General features: G+C 54.2%; 1 protein-coding gene across 10 annotated transcripts in view; it reads left to right on the plus strand.

Moving 5' to 3' along the window:
- The first annotated feature begins 1,216 nt into the window (after nt 1-1,216).
- The window catches only part of CAMK2B (calcium/calmodulin dependent protein kinase II beta), a 93,197-nt gene continuing 75,476 nt past the window's right edge, over nt 1,217-18,937 (plus strand). For 9 of the 10 annotated variants that reach the window (XM_065884045.1, XM_065884039.1, XM_065884042.1 and 6 more), the window contains exon 1: nt 1,300-1,364. In XM_065884045.1, the coding sequence (XP_065740117.1) occupies nt 1,300-1,364 (65 nt within the window). Of the gene's footprint in view, nt 1,365-18,937 lie in introns of all 10 variants that reach the window. The other variant, XM_065884038.1, reaches the window with a different exon arrangement.

Here is an 18,937-nt window from a genome sequence, read left to right on the forward strand (position 1 = left end):
ACGGACCCCGGCCCTTTCCTCTCTGAGGACCATGGGGCTGCTGAGCCCAGTGGGTTGTCTTCACTGGATCTGAAGTCCCGGCTCTGGATGGCAGCCTAGGTGTGGCCCTGGGAGGGGCTCTTCTGTGGGGCATGGGGTCGGCCCAGCCTTGCCTGCCCCTCCCCCCCCCCCGCTCACCCCTCCTCCTCTCCTGGGCCACTTTCAAGATGGACCCGCTTCTTCCAGGCCCGAGCTGGAAGCAGGCAGGTGGACTAGGCCTGGGCAGGGGGGCTGAGAGCTCTCAGGACCCCAAGATGCAGACGGAGCAGCCACTGTTTCCCTGATTTGACACTGTGCCTGAACTGGCAATGTCTGTTCCTGGGACCTCTGTTCCAGACACCCCAGTGTCCAGTGCTAGGAGGAGGGAGGGAGGGAGGGAGGGGCTAGGACCATGGGGGAGGGGGTAGCCTTCACCCCTTCATCTCCCACTCCCAGTGTCCCCAGGGTGCAGGCCTGGTCTGGGAGGCTCCTGGGCAGCTCTGCCAGGGGGCTGCACTGTGCGGTGTGTAGAGTGGTGGACACCCGGGCAGGAGGGGTCCTGTAGCATCTCCTCCTGGGGGTGTGAGGAATGAGTCTGTGGAGGGAGGGCTCCCCCCTCCCCCATGTGCACCTGAGGCCCCTCCTGAGGTCCAGGTCAAGGCTGGCCTTCAGGGGAGAGAGGGGGCTGGGTTCACTGTGTGCAGTCTCGTGTGTGTGTGTGTGTGTGTGTGTGTGTGTGTGTGTGTGTGGCGTGCAGGGAGTCGCCAGGAGGCAGCGGAGAAGCAGGCTCAGGGAGCCAGCGGTTCCCTGTGTGCTTCGTCCCAGGCGCATGGCCGCGGGTGCTGGTGCCAGCGCAGCATGTGCAGGGCCAGGGCGCGAGTGCGAATTCTGGGAGCAGGAGTGGGTGCGAGAGCGTGTGCAGGGCGCGGGCGCTGCTGTAGGTGCAGGGCTCAGGTGCGTGTGCGGGTGCGAGTGTAGGGCGCGATTGCGGGTGCGGGGAGCGTGCAGGGGGCGGCGGGCGGGGCGGGCGCGGCGGCGGCAGTGACAGCGTCGCCCGCGCTCCCCGCGCGTAGGTGTGCGGCGCGCTCCTGGCGGGCACGGAGCGCGCAGATCTCGCGTGCGCTCGCCGCCCGGCGCAGCCCAGCCCGGCCCCCGCTCGGCGCCGCGAGCCGAGGTGTCGCCCGCGCCCGCTCCCGTGTCGCCGCCGTGCCCGCGAGCGGGAGCCGGAGTCGCCGCCGCCCGAGCGCAGCAGAGCGCACGCCAAGCCCGTCCGTCGCCGCCATGGCCACCACGGTGACTTGCACCCGCTTCACCGACGAGTACCAGCTCTACGAGGATATTGGCAAGTAAGAGCCGCGGCGCGTGCGGGCTGGGCCGGGGACCCCGGAGGGCGCCACGCTCCGAGGGCCGGGACCCTGGAGACCCAGATCCTCTGCGCCGCCGGCTCCGGGTGCACTGCGGCCCCGCGCGACCCCGGCTCCTCCCGGCTCCGAGCCCGGAGCGCACGGCCTCGCGCGGCCCCGACCCCCGGGCCCCCGGGGCCCGGCCGCCGGACCTCGGCGCGCGCGGCCCTACCGGGCCCTGTCCAGCGCGACCGCTCGGCCGGAGGCCCCGGCTCGAGGCGCGGGGCTCGGTGCAGCGGGGGCGGCAGCAGGTGTCCCCGGAGCGCCCGGCAGACGTGACGCATTTGGCGGCCGGAGGTCGGAGAGGAGCGGCGCGCGGGGGTGGCCGCGGGGCCTGGAGCGCGGGGGAGGGGGCGGACCTAGCCGAGAGGGTCGTCCCCGGCGCGAGCCGCGCTGTCCCCACCCCCAACAAGCGGCTGGGCGCGGGGGCGGCGGGACTTGCTCTGCGCCTGCTTCTCCGCGTGGCTCCATCCGCGCGGGGGGTGCCAGCTGCGCTCCGCGCCGCGTGGGAACAGCCTCTGCTGTGGGTGCCTAGGGGAATCGGGGTTCTGGAGGATTTTCCCCCAGATCCTTCTGGAAAGGGGAGTCTGGAGTGCTGGGGGCTGAGGTCAGGGAGCTTGGATCAGGTCACCGGGGTGAAGATGAGGGGGTGAGGTGGGAGCCTGATGAGCTTCGGGGTCATGGAGGCAGGTGGGGGCTGGATTCTGGAGAGTTGTTTGCGGGGAGGTGATGGGAGGGACTTTGAAAGCTCGTTTCAGGTAGGGCCTCACCGGGGAACAGGTGGCTCCTGGGCTTTGTTCGCCAGCAGGAGCCGTGTAGGGCCCTAGACCTGCCTCTGCCTCCGGGCTCTACCCCGAAGCGGGTCGGCGGCTCCTCTCTGGCCTGCGGGTCTCCACTCTGTGCATCAGGGTGGCTGCACCTGACATCTCCACGTCTGGCTCCAGAACTCCTGAAGCCCTGGCTGCAGCCCGGCGCGGCCAGAGCCCCGTTCTCCTCCGTCCTCCTCCAGCCCACCCCGTGGAAGGGGCGCTGGCGAGGTTTCCTCTTACGTGTCCAGCGGCAGATCTTTTTTTTCCTTTTATTAAGAAACGTCTGTGGTGATACCTTGTGTTGGCAAGGGAAGCTGATCACTGATAATTGTGGGCGCGAGCTGGGAGGAGTGCGGGGGGTGTGAATTCCCCAAGCCTCCCTGCACGTGGGGGACGATGCCAGTTAGGCCTGGGGGCTGCTGAGGGAGTGGGGTGGAGTGGAGAAAGCCCGTGGCAGGGTGCGGGCAAGGCTGGGCCCTGGGGACCCCAAAATTCGCTTCCCTCAGGTGGGGGCTGGTTGAGTGCCTGTCCCCAGGGCAGGGGGACCTGGAGAGCAGAGAAGGGATCCAGCACACAAACTGTGTGCATCCCGGAGGCCCTGAGGAGGTTTCCGGGGCATGTCTGGGAGCAGGCCTGTGAGGACAGGGCGACGGGCTGGTGGTCCTCGGGTGGTTGTCCGAGGCAGAGGGCGGCAGTGGGGGGAAGGTTACCCCGTTCTAGGGGACCTTCTTGTCGTTTCTCTGCTTGTGCCCAGGCCCTCCCACCAGGCACCCCCGGGCCCTTTGGCAGAAATGCCTCTTCCCGTTCACCCCGTCTCCTCAACCTGAAGCTGGCTCTGCTGACCTCTCCTTCACTTTTCTGTGAATCTCCCTGGGCCAGCGGCCCTGTAGGGTGGTCAGATCAACCTCGGGCCTCTGGTTGCAGCAGCAGTGACTGGTTATTCTCATCGCTGCCGTCCACACCCACACTGGGGGATGGAGGTCCTTGGGGCTGCCCTCGGGGAGGCCGGGAGGGGTGGTGGACCCTGCAGTGGAGGCCAGGCTCCTCGGGAAGGGAGCTGGGGGCCTGGGGTGGGAGTGGGTGAGGAAGCCTAGCTGTCCAGGGGGCCCAGGGGCCTGGGAGAGGAGGGGAAGACACCCCACCAGCTGGGCCAGCCCAGCACCCCTTGGCGGCGCCCCCAGGCACCAGGCCCAGTGCGGGAAGCCCAGGGGCCTGTCACAGCCCTGCTGGGGCGTCCCGGGGCAGGGGAGGAGGCTGGGCCAGTGCAGGGTGAGCTGCAGCGGGGCAGGTGGTCAGGAGGGAGGGTCGGGCACTGAGGCCAGCGTCTCTGCCCGGGGCTGGGGTCCGCAGTGGCCATGTCGGTGGTTGTTGACAGTGCCTGGCCGGCCTGAGGCACAGTTGGTGTTGCTTCCCGGCCCAGGTGGATGCGTCCAAGTTTATTTAAAGCTGCAGCCCCTGGCACCAGTCAGGCAACACTAAACTCCCTGCCTGGGAAGGGCCGGGCCGCAGGCCCACAGCTGCTCTCATGATGCGGTCACCAGCCTCACCCTTCCCTGCCCTGTCCCCTTCTCCACCTGTCCCACCCTCGCCACTGCTGCCTCTGCACGGGATCGTTCCCTGGCGACCCGGGCATTGGGTCCGAGGGCCAGGAGCAGCTCATTTCTGGGGCTCTGCCCTTCCTTGCCTGGCTGGGGCAGGGCTCCCCGACACCAGCCTGGAAGCCTAAGTCCTGGGTCAAGAGTCACCTTGAGCCCCGGACAGTCACGGGTCAGGGCGGTGAAGCCCTCGGCCCAACACGGACCGGCCAGCAACATGGCTTAAAATGTCTCCATATTGGATAGATTTTTTTAACTGGAAAAAAACTTCCAGGAGTGATAAAACAAACACTTGTGTCTCTTCTACCCGGAATTGGAAACTGTTCCTCTTTTGTCATTTTGGCTTTAAGTCCTTTATTTTAAATCGTAAGAAATAAAGCGTTACAAAGAAATGTTAAGTAACCATTCTCCAAACTGACTGTCATGCATTTGGAATTTATCCTGCCAGACTCTTTTTGCTTCGTTTACGCACAGATAGAAGGATCGCCAACTAATATATAGGATTCTTTGGTGTTTTTTCTTTAAACTTGGACACATTCTGACCTTTCACTGCTGCTTGTGTGTAGTGACCGTAGTATCTGTAGTACGTCACGCTCCCTTCCTCATGGCAGTCTCGGTGTTCCCAGAGTTTCTCTCTTCCACTCCTGCAGCGGGTTTGCTGGCGTGCAGGTATGAGGGTTTCTCTAGGGTTTGTCCCCCCTGGTGGGGTTGCCAGCGGGGGTCCGGGTGTTCTCTGCGGCCGCCCTGGGCCCACTCCCTCCGGCCCCCTCCCCGGGCTCGGTGCCAACCTGATTTGTCGGGCTGTTTGTTGGGTAGGAAGCAGTCTTGTATTTTGTGTTCAGGCTCCCGAAGCTTCCACTTTGGGGAGTCATCCCCTTTAAAATATGAGTGGTTCCCTGCCGGGGAGAAAGCAGCTCCCACATGGCTTTGGATATAATTCAGGGGTTCATGGACCCCTCCCCTTGGGGGAAGGTTGTAACAACCCCTAAGGGGCGCATCACTTGGAACATTTGATTTTATTTGATTTGAGTTGCCGGGGAATCCCCCCTCTCCTCTCCCCCCCATTTTATAGGCATAGAACTGCAGCTCAGGGTGGATGGGCAACTTGCCCTGGCAGCCGGGAAGGCCCCCATCTCCAACCCAGGGCACCCCTGTCCCTCCCAGCTTCCCCCGAAGCTCAGCTAGGCCCCGAGCTGACCTTGGTCCGTCCTTGGTTCCATCCAGCGTGCCCCAGTCGGGGGACAGCAGGTCCTGTCCCGGGCTGTGACCCCTCGCCAGGAGGATAACCATCGGCTTTCTCGGCGTCCTCTCAACTAGCAAGCGGCCTGCTAAGTAGTTAATAGATAAACTCAGGAAATTCAGAGCAAATCGACTGTGAGCCTCCTGAGCTCCGAAGCCTGGTTGCCAGGAAAGACAGGACTCAGGTGGGGGAGGAATCACCGTGTTTGCTTTCTCCGCTCTCGGGCACACTGGGTGCTTCCTGCCCCAGGGCCTTTGCCGGCGCTGTTCCCTCCTCCTCCGATGGCCACACAGGTCATCCCCCTGGCTGCTCAGGGAGGTCCCCGTGCCCCTTTCCCGCCTCCCGCCCCACTCAACCTCTCCCCACTTCTGTCTTCCCCTGTCACTTGGCACCATCTGACACCAAGGTGTGGGGCAGGTCCTGCCCACAGTGGGGTCTCCTGCACGTGCGAGGAAGGGGTGAGTGAACCCGGTGGCCTCTGTCTCCTAGGCTGGCCCCCAGCGCTGGAGTCTGGGTGCCTAATGTAGGGTATTTAGAGAAGAAGTCGCACATGTTGAGGCTGCTGTGAGATGCACATGAAGGTGAGGCTAGTTTAGTTACTATTGAACGGTATTTTTATACCATAACCTACTTTGCTGAGAGCTAAGAATATATCTTGCGCTTGCGACTTGCACTCTTTCTCTGCTGGTAACAGTTAAACGGTGCTTATTACATTAAGCTGCTTGATCTGTGAAATAGGTACCGTGATCACTCCCAGTTTGCAGAAGAGGTGCCAGAAGCTCAGAGAAGCTCCACACGGGGCCTGAGTTTGAATCCAGGCAGTTGACTCTGGAATCCATCTTCTGCTTCTCTCAGAAGCTCATGACCCTACCCCATTCTGTGTTTTTAAAATACTGTTATTCCACTGGCCGACTCATGGCCCGCTTGTGGTCTCCTCTGACCCTGGGCTCCTCAGGGCCTCACCTGTCCCTAGCAGGCTGCTCACCAAGCCTTCTTTGTGCTTTTCCAGCACAAAGGCACTGCCCTACGGTTCCTTTTTGTAAAAACGTCATTTCCTTCGGTCGTCCCTCTGTGACAACCAACGCTGCCCCCATTTGAGGCCGGCAAGGCTTAAAATTTTATTTTATTGATTAAACAGACAACAAGGATAGTGTCTTATAAAGAAAAACCAATACGTAAGTGTGTGCAGCAAATGTGACTCTGCCACACTCGAGTCTCCTCATCCCGCAGAGGAACCTGGCCTGTCCATTTTAATGTCAGTATAAGGATATATGTGTGTGTATATATAGACGCAGGTATGTATATACGTCACACATACGTATGGTTTTAAAAACACGGACGCAGCCGCCGTATATGTGATTCTGCAGTTCGTTTGCCTCTAACACTTTTTCATGGTGATCCCTCCATGTCAGAGGGACTTTTCTTACAGCTAAGTGCCTGCCAGTTCTCTTAGAAGCAGAGATGGGTGTATAGGTGGTGGCCATATTTTTAAAACCAAAAATGGGTCCCCCTTCTCTGACAAGCACGACAGAGGGAAGAGAGGATGCTGTGTTTGAAATTGGGGCTCCCAGGGTTATCAGGAATGCATGACCGTAGTGGATGAAGGAACACTTTTGTTCTTGGTGGGGCCCGGGTGTGGGACACAGAGGTCTTGTTCAAAAAGAAGCCAAGAACGTATTCCTCTCCTTTTTTTTAAAAAAAAATTGGGGGGATCCCCCAAGAGCCTAGGGGAGAGAGACGCCATGTCGGATTTTCTTTCTTCTACTTAAAACGAAATTCTAGCCGAGATGGTTCCCTTAGAGAGCCCATACTGAGCTGCCTGGAATTTACCAAATGCTTTAATAAGAAAGACCAAGGGAAAAAAAAAGGAAAAAAAAAAGAAAAAGAAAGACCAAGGGGAGGCGACATGAACGGCGTCTGCTCCTTGGAAACATTTTGTCCCTCCCACTGCTCTCTGTGGCCACCTGGTCCAAGGCAAGAGATGTGGTCTTTCTGGAGATTTCAAATATATTTTTGACATGTTTAATTCCCCCTCTCTCCCTCCCCTCAAAATGGAATCTGATTTGGTTATTTTTAAAGCATCTTTCACAGCTGCAAGTCACTTTGTTAGTGTAGAAACGTAAAAATGCATTATGTATAACTTGGTTTTCCAAAAATTATCATATTGGCATGTTACATAGAAATATATATTTTATTCATATAAGGATCTGAATCTATTTAAAATCTATTTAAAATGAAAACATCCTCGTGGTGCTCCTAGGTGCCTAACTTTCTGGTGGCCTTTATCTCCTAGGTTAGAGGGTCACCAGCTCGTTCAGTGGCCGCAGTTCCTGGTGGACATAGTTCTTTCTGCATTGACATAATGATCCTAAAATAACTGAAGTTATGATTCTTTGTTAAGCCAGATACAAGCATTTGTTGAATTCTGGAACAGATTGGCAATAGCCGGGCATAGATTTAAGAACATTTTTTTGGAGGACGCATAACCCACGCTGTTCTACGGGCCTAATTTGAGAACTACCGCCTTTCCCCACTTTATGAGCAGCCGGTGGGCACTGGGGGGAAGAGATGCTGTGACCGTTACCATGAAACGGGAAGCGTGTCCTGTCCTCGGATGTAACAGGACGCCATGGCGTCGGGCACATCCAAGTTGGTGCCTGTTTGCAGCAAGGAGCCGGGGGGCAGCCCCTGCCTTCCTGTCACTCAGCCCACGCTGAATTCCAGGGCTTAGAACCATGCCCAGCCCACAGTAGGTGCCCAACAGAGTGGCTTCGTGTCACCCTCTAAAAGATGGGAGCCTTGTAGGTGGCTGGGGGCAGAAGGTGCTGGTGGTCTCGGAGGTCCTCGGAGATGCCCGGCCTGAATGGCCATCCGTCTTGTCACCTGATGAAGGGTGGTGTGACTTAGGTGCTGGCCACGGAGCTTGATGCCAAAGGGTTTGCAGCGTTCTGCCCGTCTCTTAATAAAGTTCTTCACGTGGCTTTTGATCTTGTACGTTGAGGTGCAGCCTGATTTTCAAAGCCGTTGGTTCAATCCAGGCCGTCTGTTAAGGGCTTTCTGGGTGAAGAACTCCGGTCTAGTTAGGAGCTGCACCTGCTGAAGGAGGCGATCAGGGCGGGGGATCCCAGCCCCCGGCTGCACCTGGCAGACCCCACCTCAGACCAGCTGCATCAGACACGAGGAGGACGCTGGTGATCCAGTGGGCAGTGCAGACACAGATCCTGCGGGGGCCTCTGTGCCCCAGGCCAGGCCCCCATGCCTGCTCCCTCTCTGGGCTCTGTGAGAGCCTCACCTGACCACATGTTTGGAATTTGCCTTCCTTTTTTTGAACACTCCACGAAATTACGCCCTGACCCTATCCAAGTCACCTGGAGCAGGCCTGTCCAGAAGAGACAAAACTTGAGCCACAGATGTCAGGCACAAGTGCGGTTCAGACTTCTCTAGTGCTTACAAAAAACTAAACGAAGAAACGGGTGAGAAGAACTTTAATAGTATATGTATTTAAGTCAGTTTATCCAAAATATTATTTCAACATGTAATCAATACAAAAATTATTGTTCGGCTATTTTATATTTTAAGAAGTGTTATGTTTTTGAAATCTGTTGTGTGTTTTACACATACGGTACATCTCAGTGTGGACCAGCCACGTTTCGGGTTCTTAGGGCTGCACGTAGGCAGTGGTTACTGTATTGGACAGCGCACAGCTAGAGTTTCAAGGTCATTTCTATTATTATTATTACTATTTGCAACTTTTCTGGTTTCTTTTGCTCTTCACACATTCAGCAAGTCTGCCTGCACACTGGTCATTTGCCAGGCATTTTCTAGGTGCTTAGGAAACAGTTAGTGAACAAAATCGAGGGTGCCAGCCCTCATGGAGCTTATACTGGTGGGAGAGGCAGGTAATAAACATTAAACAAATTATATGATCAGGTTCTTAGGTGATTAGTACTTCTGCTCAGAGAATAATTAAGGAAACTCACGAGTGCCATTTAGGAAGGCTGTAGTTATAAAAAGGGTGGTCAGGCCAAGGAAAAGGAGAGAAGCCTCAAATTGCTAAAATCAGGAATGAAAGGGGACATTACAACTAACGTTATAGAAATAAAAGACGATAAGGGAATTCTATGAACAATTGTGTGTGAAGTTAGAGATAACCTAGGTGAAACAGACCAATTCTTAGAAAGACACAAGCAATTGAAATTGACTCAAGAAGAAATAGAAGATCTGAAAAGACTTATAACAACTAAAGAGATGAATTAATAAATTAAAAGTTTTAAAATGTCCTACGAAGAAAAGTCCCTCAGGCCCAGATAACTTCACTGGTAAAGTCTATCAGACATTTAAAGAAGAATTAATACCAGTCCTTCAAAAACTTTTCCAAAAAATAGAAGAGGAGGGAATTCCCAGCTCATTCTGTGAAGCCAAGAACCACCCTGGTACCAAAACCAGACAAAGACATCTGAAGAAAACTACAGACCAATATTCCTTATGAATATAGATGCAACATTCTCAACAGAATACTAGCAAAACGAAACTAGCAGCATATAAAAAGGGGTCATTATGAACAGGTAAGATTTATCCCAGGAATAAAAAGTTGTTTCAAGACACAAAATTCAATCAACGTGATATGCCGTCTTAACAGAATAAACAAAGAAACCATATGATCATTTCAATAGATGCAGGCAAAGCATTTGACAAAGTCTAGTACTCTTTGCTGCTAGAAACACTCAACAGACTAGGATTAGAAAGGAACTTCCTCAACTTGATAAAGTGCCTCTATGGAAACCCCACAGCTAACATATTTAATGGTGAAAAACTGAACGCTTTCTCCCTAAGACCAGGAGCAATCAAGTATGTCAGCTCTGTCCACTTCTATTCAACGCTATACAGGAGGTTCTAGCCAGGACACTTAGGCAAGAAAAAGAAAGAAAAGGCACCCGGGTAGGAGAGGAGTAGGTAAAACTGCCTCCATTTACAGATATCATGATCTTGTATAGAGAATATCCTAAGGAATCCCTGTAAAAGCTGTTAGAACTGAAAAATGAATTTAGCAGAATTGCAAGATACAAGATCAAGACACAAACATCCATCATATTTCATTATACTAGCAATGCTCAATCCCAAAATCAAGTTAGGAAAAGCCATTTCATACAGTAGTCTAAAAGAATAAAACACATAGTAAGAAATTAACAAAAGGTAGTACAAGAGTTGAATGTTGAAAGCTACAAACTACTGTTGAAAAAAATGAAAGAAGAGCCAGATAAATGGAAAGACATTTTATGTTCATGGATCTTAAGACTTAATATCGTTAAAATGGCAGTACACTCCAAGTTGATCTACAAGTTCAGTGTAATACCTATCCAAATTACAGCTGCCATCATTTCTTTAGGCTGCACCAGGTCTTAGTTGTGGCATGTGGGGTCTTTTAGTTGCAGCATGCGGGCATCTAGTTCCTTGACCAGTGATCACACCTGGGCCCCCTGCATTGGGAGTGTGGAGTCTTACCGACCGGACTACCAGGGAAATCCCTCAGCTACCTTTCAAAAAAATAAATAAAAATAAAATTCATATGGAAATGCAAGGGACCCAGAAGAGCCAGACGGTCTTGAAAAAGAACAAAGTTGGAGGACTCAGACTTCCCAATTTCAAAACTAACTATACAGCTTCAGCAGTCAAGACAGAGTGGGTATTGTCCGCCATAAAGCTGGGCATAGTGTGGCAGGAGGATAAACACATAGATCAGTGGAATAGGATCGAGAGTCTAGAATAAACCCATACATCAGTGGTCTGTTGATTTTTTTTTTGAAAAGGATGGTAAGACAATTCAACGGGGAAAGAATAAGGGGCCGTTCAACCAGTGGACAATTGCGTATCCGCCTGCAAAAGAATGAAGTTGGAACCCTACCTAACACCAGATACAAAAGTAGATATACTAGTGAACAGTAAGCACACAAGATGCTCAACATCGTTATCTCAAAATGGGTCATAGACCTAATTCTAGGAGCTAAAACCATAGAATTCTTAGAAGAAAACTTAGGAGTCTATCTTTGTGACCTTGGGTTTGGCAATGGTTTCTTAGGCGCAACACCATAAAGCACAAGCAACACAAGAAAAGTAAATACATTGGACTTAATTAACATTAAAAAGCTTTTGTGCTTTAATGGACACCATCAGGAAGGTGAAAAGACAACCCACGGAATGGGAGAAAATATTTGCAAAGCATATATCTGACAAGGCACTTATATTTAGAATATTTTAAGAACTCACTACCTAACAGTAAAAAGACAAATGGCCCAATTAAAAAATGGGCAAAGGACCTGAATAGACATTTCTCCAATAAAGATATACTAATGGACGATAAGCACACGAAAAGATGCTCAACATCTTTGGAAAATGCAAATCAAAATCGCAATGACATCCCACCTTACTTCCTCTAGAAAGGGTAGAATCAAAAAGACAGACAATGCCAAGGGTTGGTGAGGATGCAGAGTTGGAACCCTCATGTACTGCTGGTGGGAATGTAAAATGGTGCAGCTGTTACGGAAAACAATTTGACAGTTCCTCAAAATGTTCCCTTCCTAGGTATGTACCCAAGGGATATGGAAACAAATATCCAAAGAAGACATACAGATGGCCAATAGGCACATGAAAAGATGCTCAACATTGCTAATTATTAGAGAAACGCAAACCAAAACTACAATGAGGTATCACCTCACACCGGTCAGAATGGCCATCATCAAAAAGTCTATAAACAATAAATGCTGGAGAGGGTGTGGAGAAAAGGGAACCCTCTTGCACTGTTGGTGGGAATGTAAATGGATACAGCCACTATGGAGAACAGTATGGAGGTTCCTTAAAAAACTAAAAATAGAACTACCATATGATCCAGCAATCCCACTCCAGGGCACATACCCAGAAAAGATGAAAACTCTAATTTGAAAAGATACATGCGCCCCAATGTTCATAGCAGCATTTACAATAGCCAAGGGATGGAAGCAACCTATATGTCCATCAACAGATGAATGGATAAAGAAGATGTGGCACATATATACAATGGAGTACTACTCAGCCGTAAGAAGGAATGAAATAATGCCATTTGCAGCAACACGTATGGACCTAGAGATTGTCATACTGAGTGAAGTCAGTAAGACAGAGAAAGACAAATATCCATATATTACGTATATGGAATATGTGGAATCTTAAAAAAATGATACAAGTGAACTTATTTATAAAACACAAAGAAAATTAAGACACAGAAAACAAACTTACGGTTACCTAAGGAGAAAGGAGTCGGGGAGGGATATATTAGGAGTTTGGGATTGACAGATACACAACACTATATATAAAATAGGTAAACAACAAGGACCTACTGTCTAGCACAGGGAACTATATTCAACATCTAGTGAAAAAACCCCATATATCCACACAGAAACTTGTTCATAGCAGCACTAGCCACAGAAGCCAAAAGGCAGAAATGACCGAAATGTCCATCAGCTGATGAACAGATAAAGAAAGTGTGTTATATCCACACACTGGAGTATTATTCGTGCATAAAAAGAAATGGAGTACATTATGGCTTGTGGTGCCTGAGGGCAGGGTCCAAAGCGCCGAGGCCAAGCCGCAGTGAGCCATCCCCCGTGTTCCTTAGCCCCAGCCTTCAGTCTGTCTCACACCAGGGCACCTGTCACTGTGCCCAGAAGCCGCTGAGAGCCACCTGGGAGCCGGAGGCTGGAGATTGGCGTGGGACGGACAGCAGGGGGTGAGAGGCCGGGAGGGGACACCCACAAACCTCTCCTGTTGCTCCCCCAAGTCCTGGTGTTCCATTTACCATGGTCTGGACTGGCTTTGGGTCCAGAGTGGTCTCAGAGTGGACACAAGGCCATGGCGGGACACAAGAGGCCACATCCCCACCCTGTCCCCCGACCCGGATCATGCTCTTGGACACAGTTCCGGAAGGCACCATCCTCGCACCCCTCTCCTGGCCCTGACTGGGGTAGGGGTTTGTGCCAGGATGGGTGCTGGAGGGTGAGGCCTCTCTGGGAGCAGGAGTGGTGGGTCCCAGTGGGTGTGGTGACGGGCGTGCGTGGCAGGAGGGGACAGGCTATCAGCGCGACTGGCAGTGACGGGAAGGGCTGGAGTGGGGATAGAGGCCAAGCCCCAAACCCTGGGCTCCGTGATTCTGGGACGTCTGGTCTCCTCCTTCCTGGGCCCGCACGCCTCTGTCACCACCTCGGCTGGGTGCTCGCCCTTCTTTCTCCCTTCCTCCCTGCACCTCTCCTTACCTCCTCTTCTCCTTAGGCCCCTTCCCCAGGCTCCTGTGTCTCCCACTCCTTCTGTCCCCTGGGGCACCCTCCGGGCTGGGCTGTGACCCCCGCTGGCCTCGTCCCCAGCTCCCTGGCCGAGGCAGATCCAGGACCCCGTGAGCGCCTAGGAGCAGGGCTTGGCCGGGAACCCAGCAGACAAGTGCCACACGGGGTGAGGGTCCTCCAGCCCCTCGTGAAGACCGGTGTCGGGGAGGACACCGCCGTAACGCCTCAAGCTCACGGTCTCACTTCTAGGGACCAGTAGGTGCCTTGGCTTCCGAGCTCTGCGCCTGGCGTTGCCCCACATGCCGGGGATCCACTTGCTTCTGTCCCGAGTGAGCCCCTTGGGACTGTCCCATCCAAGACTCCTGGGCCGGAGCCTGGGTGCTGAAGCCAGGGTTCCGGTGTCCCCGTCGTTCCAGTGTGGGGTGGGCCCTGGCGTCTCTTCATCTGTGCTGTTTCCTTCCTCGAGGGTCTGTGGCCCCTCAAGTCTGGGGTGGGGGGGGGCCTCGGAGCAACAGTGAGACTTCTGGGGTGCAGACCGTGGTCCCTGAAAGGCGGTGCTTTTCGCGGTTCCTCTGCAGGCCTGAGCGTGGGCGCGTTCGTATCCTTCCATTTTTATTTTCTGATCCGTGAACAAATGCTCATCTTGACCACTTGCCTGCGGGGCAGGCTGCCGAGGACGGCCTGTCCTGGGGCAGGTTAACCTCTCTCTTCCACTTCAAGCTCCGACTTTTCTTTCCTTCCCCCTTCAGCTGCGCCCAGGCTCTTCCTGGTGTGGTGACCGACGGGCCTTCCCCCCCTTGGGCTGGCGGGACCCCGTGGAGCAGAGGCTGGGGGGCTGGCTTGGTCCCTCTGTTCCCCGTCTCCTCTCCTTTCTCCCCTCACTTAAAGGATGCTTAGGGGTCTCTCCTGATGCTGCCGTGGGGACTCCTTCTCCTACCTCCCCATCCTCAGGCTCCTCTGTGCTGAAACGCAGGTGATTCCTCCCTGTGGACTGAGCTGTCGTCTGAGCTCCAGTCCCCTCTGCTTTCCCACGACCTGTGTCCCTCCACCCCGAGGGACAGTTGGCGCTGGCACTGGGTGGGGGGCCAGGGCTCGGCTTTGCTGGGGACTTCTGTGCTGTCACCTCTCAGGGTGTGTGGGGTCTTCAGCCTCGGTCCCCACTGGGGCGCAGTCTGCGTGGACTGCAGAGCGGTGACCCTGCCTGTGCCTGGGCCCTGACTGGGCCCATCACGGCTGCTCGTCCCTTTCAGCTCGTGGCTTTCTGTCTGGGATTGTTATGCTTTTTTCTCCTCTAAATTTCTCTTGTTTGTCAGCAGAGGTTAAGGTTTGATTTGTCATGTGGTTCCAAAGGCGCTCTTTTTAAAAACCTGATTTTTAAAGTCAGCACGACAAGTTACCAATTTCTTCCATTGTTTCTTAATGATTTCCTAGAGACATGGCTGCCTATCCTACCAGGAGATTTTTTTTGTATATATAACATAAAACTTACCGTCTTAACCATTTTAAAGTACGCAGTTCAGTGGCATTAAGTACATTCACGTTGTTGTGTTATTATCACCACCATCATGCATCTCCAGAATGTTTTCATCCTGCAAAACTGAAACTCTGTCCCCATTAAACGCTAACTCCCCATCCCCTCCCCCCAGCCCCTGGCACCTACCATCCTACCTTCTGTCTCTGAATTTGACTACTCTGAGTACCTCATGTAAGTGGAAGCATATGACGGTTGTCCCTTTGTGTCTGGCTTATTTCACTGAGCGTAATGTCCTCAAGTTTTATCCATATTGTAGCATGTGTCAGAATTTTCTTCTTTATTAAGGCTGAATAATATTTGATTGTATGGGTGGACCACATTTTGCTTATCCCATTCACCTGTCGATGGACTTTGGCTCTCGTGGTTATTTTCTTTTAAAATTTTCTTTATTGTTTTGTCAAAGACTTTTTTGACGTCGACGATTTTTAAAGTCTTTATTGAATTTGTTACAGTATCGCTCCTGTTTTATGTTTTGGTGTTTTTGGCCGCGAGGCATGTGGGCTCTTAGCTCCCCGACCAGGGATCGAACCCGCACCCCCTACATTGGAAGGCGAAGTCTTAACCACTGGACCACCAGGGAAGTCCCTCTTGTGGCTCTTTTAAAGAACGGAATACATGGTCTCCTCCCGCTGGCCACGACTTCTCAACACTGGGCTGTGTGGCCTTGGGCCACCATGTAACCTCTCTGGTTTCATTTTCCCCCTCTATAAACCAGGAGGGTTTGTCAAATGACTTTGCGGGGTCCCTCATGTCTCCACGAATTGGCTCTGTGGAAACCCCACTTCCTTCCTCTGAGACTTGCCACAAAGCTCACCTGTCAGATGCTTGGGTGTCCACAGGCCCATCACACAGGTGTTTGCATTCCCGGAGAATAAAACTTAAGAGGGGAGTTTTGACCTGAAACGCAAAACAGAAACAAACCCCTAGAGCTTTAATGGATACACACCTCGTAGGAAAAAAGAATCAAGTGGCCAGGAAGCCCATTGTTCTAAAGCTCCAGATCCCCTCGGGTCGGGGCCACTGTGGGTAGCGATCGCTGCCCACATGCCCTGCCTCCTGCCAGGGCCGCGGAACCTTCCATTCGGTGTCCCTCCTCCCTGTCTGTCTACTCCTGCTTGTCCTCTGTGAGCTGCATGGCCTCAGCAGTAATTTCAGGCCCCCGGGGGGTTGACTCAGTTCTGTCCCTGTCAGTGACTGCCTGGCACTGTGACTAGGGGGATGGATGTGGCTTCGAAGAGCTGCCTTTGAAAGTCGCTCTGCGGGCCCCTCGCTCACGGACCCGGGCTGGGAGGACAGTCCCCGGCCACTGTGGTTGGGTGTGCATCCAGCTGTCCTGTGACCCAAATCGGCCCTCAGGTCCATCCACGGTCGCACTGGGAAGGCAGCCACTGGGCTGCTTTCCGGAGCGCACTGGCCCTTCCAGCTGTGCCGGGTGTGTCCCAGATGTGGAGACTGGAGCCGGGCTCCGTCCCCATCCAGGGTGGCCCCTGAGTGTGAAGGTGGCAGATGGGGGTGCAGCTGGGGTGGACCCTGGGCTCAGGTTCTGGGGGGCCATATTAAGAGCACGGTGACCTGGAAGGATGTCAGTGTCCCCAGATCAGGACAGTCAGCCTGCGCCCGAGGTAGGCGAGTGGGCTGACCTGGACCCCAGCACCGGGCCCAGATCAGCAAGTGTGAGCTGCTCCTTGCCGGAACCTCCTGTACCAGTTCCTTCGGTGCCTCTGCTGGACCTCCCTGGGCTCTCCTGGCCTGGCCGTCAGTGGCGGGTAGCTGACTGTGGACCAGTGCCGGGGGGGGGCATGTGTCCTTGGCCTCTGGCCTTGCGGGGTTCTCTCTGACACTCCCAACTACAGTTTTCATTTTGGAACAGAAATCTCAGGGTTCACATGCACGACTTCTCAACACCGCCCCCCAGCACCCCTGTGGAGAGGCATCAGGTCTCTGCGTCTCTGGGGTGAGGTGGGCGGGCAGGCAGCTCCCAGAGTCCCCCAGCTGAGCACCTCTATCACCACACAGTTCTGTCATCTTTATAATCGAGGTGAATTCACTTCCTTCCCATAACATGTTCATGCTTGTGAAAATATCAAAGTGTTTGCAGTCATTTGTTGGTGAAATGGCTTGGTGCTCTCTGTCTAAGTGTCAGTAGAAGGGAGGCCCATGATGTGACATGGCTGGAGTGACATGGCTGGAGCAAGGCCCATGATTTGTCCGTGGCTGGAGCAAGGATGGTTGTGGGTATCCAGGACGGTCCAGGGTCCTCTCTCTGAGCTGGCTCTTCACGATGGAAAACAGAGGAAAAGTCAGTAACGGTTCCGGCATCCTCTGTGGTCCCTGGTCTCTGATAATTCAGGGTGAGTTGATTTTTGCCTGGTGGGCACTCAAGGGGGACGTGCATGCACCCCAGGCAGGGCATGGGGCCAGGGGCAAGAGATCCAGGACAAGGGCCCCGAGTGGGGTGCCGCCTGCACACAGGGTAGTGGGAACCCCGGGCCCCTCCAGGCCTGGCCGGACCTTCCTGTCCATCCCAACGTCATCCCCGGCCCCCAGATCATTGCCAGTTTCCCTTGACGAGCTGGAATCCTGTGCTGTCAGGATTCTGGGGGCAAACAGGAGCAGACACAAGGGCTGCCCTTGAAGGCTCCAAGTTCATCTTAGGGGGCAAACAAAAACGTGCCTTGCTTCCTCTCTCCCGAGCATGTAACACACAGGGCCACAGGGGCTGCAGGTGGCGAAGAGGTGGGGATTACCTTCACATATAAAGAGCTCCTACAGGTCAATAAGAACCAAAATTCCAACTGAAATACGGATGAAGGGTGTAAGCAGGTAGTTCACAGAAAGCGAAATGGAAGTTCTTTCAACCCGTGAAAACATGAAGAATAGAAATTAAACCAGAGCCAGTGCTCGCTTGCTCCTGAGTTCACCTCGGGCTTCAGGTACGAGACGGTTCTTCCAGGTGGCCCATGGGCTGGTGACACTGCCTCGATCAGTCTCCGGGCTCAGCTCTCCCGAAGCTAATGAACAGAGGCCCTGGGTGTTGTGGGTGGGCCTGGGATGGGCTGAGGCCCCACAGCGTAGGCAGGAGAGGAATTCCAGAGATCCTCCAGTCCAGGCTGAGCTGTCCAGCTGCAGGAGGCCCTGCTCACCCCCCTCCCCCCTCCTCCTCCGGTAGTCCTCCCAGCGAGTGCCCCACCCCAGGGGCCAAGCAGGGCCAGAGTGTTCCTGTTAGCTGCCCCCCAGCCTCTGCAGAGGCCACCGCAGGCCGCACTGCCGGCTCTGACCCGCAGGCCGTGCCCCGGCCTGGTGGGAGGAAGGGGCACCGGGCACCGAGGGGTCCAGGGTGGTGCTGGGGCTTTCCTGCCCTCCTGTTCCACCTCTGTCCTTATTTTGGCCTTTGCTTAATGCAAACCCAGTACTTGGGTCATCTCCACGGCTTCTGGGGAGTGGGGCAAGGCCCAGTGTAGTTGCTACTGAAGAGTGTACTGGAGAGAAGGGTGGAGAAGGAGAGAGACAGACACCCGCACGGAACGGGGGGGGAGGGGTGGGCGAGAGTGAGGGGCACACAGACGTGAACCTGGCCCCACGAGAAGCCCAGGAATGGCGCGTGCCCATGGAGGCTGCACGCGACAGGCTGGATTTGAGGCGGGTCCTCAGCGGACACCAGCTCTTGCCCAGGGGCCTCTCTCTCTCTTGTCCCCTGGGACAGCCTGCAGCACCCGCCCCCAGCAAGCCTCTGGCCTGGCCAGGATCTCATCCACCCCACCCCTTCCTCCACACTCCACCCCATGCACAGAGGGGGAGGGGAGTGGTGGCATTCCCCGTCGTAGTCCCCTTTCTAGAGGCGCCTGATAAATGTTAACAACTGGGCTGGTGGGCGGCGGGGACCCTGATCCATAGTGCTTGCCCATCCCTGTGGCGTAAATACCCCCATCATGTCTAACGTCAAGCTACCAGCATGACATCAACCACAACGTTTGGTTTTCTGTAGCCAGTAAGAGCCAGCCTGTGAGCCAGACCCGGAAGGAGCCCTGGCAG

The sequence above is a fragment of the Phocoena phocoena genome, chromosome 9 (genome assembly GCF_963924675.1).
Source record: "Phocoena phocoena chromosome 9, mPhoPho1.1, whole genome shotgun sequence".
In the NCBI taxonomy this organism is placed as follows: domain Eukaryota; kingdom Metazoa; phylum Chordata; class Mammalia; order Artiodactyla; family Phocoenidae; genus Phocoena; species Phocoena phocoena.